General features: G+C 45.3%; 1 protein-coding gene across 1 annotated transcript; it reads left to right on the plus strand.

Annotated features, from left to right (window-relative positions):
* Positions 1 to 1995: 1995 nt before the first annotated feature.
* LOC139311854 (zinc finger protein 850-like) lies at positions 1996 to 4083 on the plus strand. Its single transcript, XM_070936379.1, has 3 exons — positions 1996 to 2806; positions 2885 to 4000; positions 4082 to 4083. Coding segments are annotated over exons 1-3 (1929 nt in total).
* The last annotated feature ends 330 nt before the right edge of the window (positions 4084 to 4413 follow it).

Consider the following 4413-nt stretch of genomic DNA (forward strand, 5'->3'; position numbering starts at 1 on the left):
CAAGTGACCCAGAGACCTCTTGGCTGTAACTTTAAAGGTGAGTCAATGAAACTTGGTTTGGAAAAATAAGCTTTTAAAAAAAATCTTTATGTGGCAATGCAATAAAATTGGGTTTTTCTGCCAAGGTGCAGAGGTACTCCAGGATTAAGCCATTTCGCAGTTCAGATTGTTGGTTTTCTTTTTCTTTCTTCTGTTGCTTTCAGGGCCAGTTGAGATAACAAACAGGATCGTTCATTTCAATTTTGGGAAGCTCTGTTTAGCTTTATTTGCTCTGATCAGCAGTGATCCTTTTCGGGGTGCCTGTGCTGGCTCTCCTGGAGAAGGATGAAATGCTAAATCGGAGCCATTTTCCCCTCCTCCTTTCCTGCCTGATCTTCTGGGATCGAGTCCCTTTTAGGGTGGCCTGACTGAGCTCCTCCTTCCATTACACAAACACCCACACAGCTTTTGGGTTGGACCTGGTTGTGCTCAGGTGCATCAGCCAAGCAGCCTGGGGTGGCCCAGGGAATCGGCCGGCCTCTCTCCCATCCGGGTAGGAAATGCAGAGGGATGACCTCAACTCAGATAGTCCTGTGTCTTGTGCTAAAGTGTGGTTTGTGGAGGAAGCCAGATGTGGCCACGGAGGTAAACTCTTGTTGGAGAAGCCATCAGCTCCTCTGTTCCCCTCCCTTCTTGCCCAAGGCAGGTGTGTCACTTCCGACTGAAGGACCCCCGTGGGGCAGGTAGGGAGGAGGAGGCCACCAGACTGATAGCAAAGCCTATTTCCACCCACACTCACTGCTTCACCCACCTTCCATTTTTCATTTGACGTTACTGTACTTTCATTGTTTATCCCATTGCTCATCATTTCATTACTTTGATAAGACCCCTGGAGTAGCCTCTCGGTGAGATGGGTGGCAAATAATTTTAAACAGGAAATAAATAAAGAGCACGAAGGAGAGTTGCATGGTCTTCCCAAGAGGAAGAGACTGAGCTGTGAAACGGATCCATGCAGGGGGAGGAAAGGTGTCACGAGGAAGCCAGGATCAACTAGCCATGATGAGATGGAGCTCATAAGTGGAATAAGCAGAAAAAGCAAGAAAAGGGGAAAAGAAAAGGGTTGCTTACACTGATCTCAACTTTCTTTCCTCCTCTTTGGCTTCTGTGATGCCTTAATCTTTTGGGTTGCCTGTCGGTAGTCCTCGACGTATGACTAAAAATGGAATTGGAATCTCAATCGTTTAGCAAAGTGGTCATTATGTGAGGTATCACATGATGTGTTTGCTCCATTAGCGTAATGATTTCACTGGTCATTGAGTGGATGAAGTCCCAAGTAAGAAGCATAACTTTGTCTCAGGGAGGGGGGGGCAGAGGGCTGGGGAGGCCATTGGAGTCCAAGCACAGTCCGTATTTGACTTGAGGAGAGGCTTAGAGATGCTTTGGGAGACGTTCCTTAGAAACAGAATGGAACATTGAGGGTTGCAGAATGGCGCAAGGCTGCAAGGGCCACCGGTCTGGGGATTAAGGTCACATTTCTGGGGGGCACCGGTGACATTGGGCTGAAGTCCAGGCCTGGGGTCAGTGGCACTGGCTGAAATGGTTGAAGGCCCCAGGCCTCCACTTAAGGCACCATCTTGGCATTTCTGCCCCATTGCAGGGCCCAGATGGGGCGACTGAGGCTTCTGGGGGCGGCTGCAGCTTTTCACCCCACTGCAGCTCTCCTAATTCAGGCGTGGCCTGTGCTGGACTTCCAGGGTCTCCCCGACCCCCTTCAGGCACCCCTCCAGTTCTTCCTGGGTCTCCCTTCACTTAACGACCCCCCAAAAAATCACTTAATAACCACAACATTGGAAATGTTTTCCTTCTAGAGATTTTGTGACTCTCTCCATTTCTGGAAAGGAAATTCTCTTCTCTGCTTCTTTTTCCTTCCAACAGCGGATAAACCCAGATCTACTTTGCAAGTCAACTATCAACAAATATTAGAAAATCAGCCCAAGGCAGCTTCCGCCAGAAAGGATGGAGCCTGGGAACCTTTTGGATGCTCCATCAGACACAAGCAGCACTCCACAAAACGAGAAAAAAGCCCATGAATGCTTAGAGTGTGGGAAATCCTTTACTCTCCAGTCCCAGCTTTTGACCCACAGGAAGGTTCATGTGGGAAGTGGATCCAGTGAAGGTTTGGAGGGCGAGAAATCCTTCTCTGGAAAAGACGCCAAAGACCTCAGAAGGCCCGCAACACTAAAAACCTACAAATGTGAGGAATGTGACTTACGCTTTTGTCTAAAGTCAAGCCTTCGTACACATCAGAAAATCCACACTGGAGAGAAACCTTATCAATGTCTGGAATGTGGGAATTCTTTCCGTGAAAAAGCCACTCTTAGAAACCATGAGAGAATCCACACAGGAGAGAAACCTTACAACTGTTGGGAATGTGGGAAGAGCTTTTCTCAGAAGTCAAGTTTTAGACGCCATGGGAAGAGCCATGCAGGAATCAAACCTTACAAATGCTTTGAGTGTGGAAAATGTTTCATTGAGAGCTCATCATTTCAGAGACATGAGAAAACACACACAGGGGAGAAAAACGAAAAGTGCCCAGAATGTGGGAAATGTTTTGCTGACAAGTCAACCCTAATTCAACATCAGAGACTTCACACCGGAGAGAGACCCTATGAATGCCCAGAATGCGAGAAACCATTTGTGGGTTCTTCTCAACTTCGGAGTCACCAGAAGAGGCACAAAGAGGAGAAACCCTGCAAATGTGGGGAGTGTGGGAAATCATTTGCTGGGCAGTCCCTCCTTTTGACCCACAGGAAGGTCCATGTGGGAAGTGGGTCAAGAAAAGGTTTAGAGGGTAAGAAATCCTTCTCTGGTAAACACGCCAAAGATCTCAGAAGGCCCCCAACAGTAAAAACCTACAAATGTGAGGAATGTGACTTACGCTTTGGTCTAAAGTCAGGACTTCTTAGACATCAGAAAATCCACACTGAAGAGAAACCTTATCAATGTCTGGAATGTGGGAAATTTTTCCGTGAAAAAGCCACTCTCAGAAACCACGAGAGAATTCATACAGGGGAGAAACCTTACAAGTGTTGGGAATGTGGGAAGAGCTTTTCTCAGAACTCAAGTCTTTGGGTCCATAAGCAGGTTCATGCAGGAATAAAATCTTACAAGTGCTTTGAGTGTGGAAAATGTTTCGTCAACTCTTCAGGTCTTCATTATCATGATAAAACACACAGAGGGGAGAAAAACAAAAAGTGCCCTGAATGTGGGAAATGTTTTTCCAAAAAATCAACCCTGGAGCGACATCAAAAACTTCATACTGGAGAGAGATCCTATGAATGCCCAGAATGTGAGAAGCGATTTATGTATTCTTATGAACTTCAGAGACACCAGGAATGGCATAAGGGAGATTTGCCCTATAAATGTGGGGAGTGTGGGAAGAGTTTTTTTTTCCCAGGAGTGCTTCAAATTCATCAGAGAATCCACACAGGGGAGAAACCCTACAAATGTGGGGAGTGTGGGAAATGCTTTTCCCAAAAACAACACCTTGGAAGGCATCAAATGCTCCACACAGGAGAGAAGCCATACAGATGCGTTGAATGTGGAAAATGTTTCACTCAAAAGGGAGACCTTTGGACACATCATAAAACACACACAGGGGAGAAACCATATCAATGCAACGACTGTGGAAGATTTTATCGTACCTCATCAGCCCTTAGAAGTCATGTGAAAATTCACACAGGGGAAAAAAACTACAAATGTTTAGATTGTGGGAGATCATTTGCTGAACCATCTTCCCTTAGAAGTCACAGCCGAATCCATACAGGAGAGAAACCTCACAAATGCTCAGAGTGCGATAAATGTTTTTCTCGGAAAGATACTCTTGTGAAGCATCAGCGAATCCACACAGGAGAGAAACCATATAAATGTCTGGAGTGTGGAAAATGTTTTTCTCGGAAAGATAATCTTGTGATACATCAGCGAATCCACACTAGAGAAAACCCATATAAATGTCTGGAGTGTGGGAACTGTTTTGCCCATCGTTCAAAACTTCAAATGCACACCCGAAATCACACAAGAGAGTAGCTTCACAAGTGTGCAGAGTGCGAGAAACCTTTTCATAGTAAATCAAAGCTAAAAAAGCACCAGAAAGTCCATAGCAGAGATAAATCTTTTCAGCTGTGAAAAATGTTGGAAACCCTCTTTTAAAAAAACATTCAGATGTTAACATTTACCAGGAACTTCACACAGTGACAGAAGGGAAATTGTGCAAATATTTGATGTGGGGAAAATATTTTTCCTACTGAAGCAGCCTTAAATACCATCAGAGAGGACACAGTGAGGGAAAAGGGCACAAGTGTTGGGAGTATGAGGATATTTTGCTCACAAAGCCATATTAGTAACTTATACGCAGAGTAGATATAATGTTTTGCA

This window comes from Pituophis catenifer, unplaced genomic scaffold, assembly GCF_029215685.1.
Source record: "Pituophis catenifer annectens isolate HBS135680 unplaced genomic scaffold, rPitCat1.0.hap2 SCAF_2, whole genome shotgun sequence".
Classification (NCBI taxonomy): domain Eukaryota; kingdom Metazoa; phylum Chordata; class Lepidosauria; order Squamata; family Colubridae; genus Pituophis; species Pituophis catenifer.

What these genes read in the sequence shown, in the direction of transcription:
- LOC139311854 (XM_070936379.1), top strand. Translation starts at nt 1,996, where the DNA reads ATGGAGCCTGGGAACCTTTTGGATGCTCCATCAGACACAAGCAGCACT. An exon ending in CAGGAAGGTCCATGTGGGAA is followed by an intron (nt 2,807 to 2,884) that starts GTGGGTCAAGAA and finishes GGCCCCCAACAG; the next exon opens with TAAAAACCTACAAATGTGAG.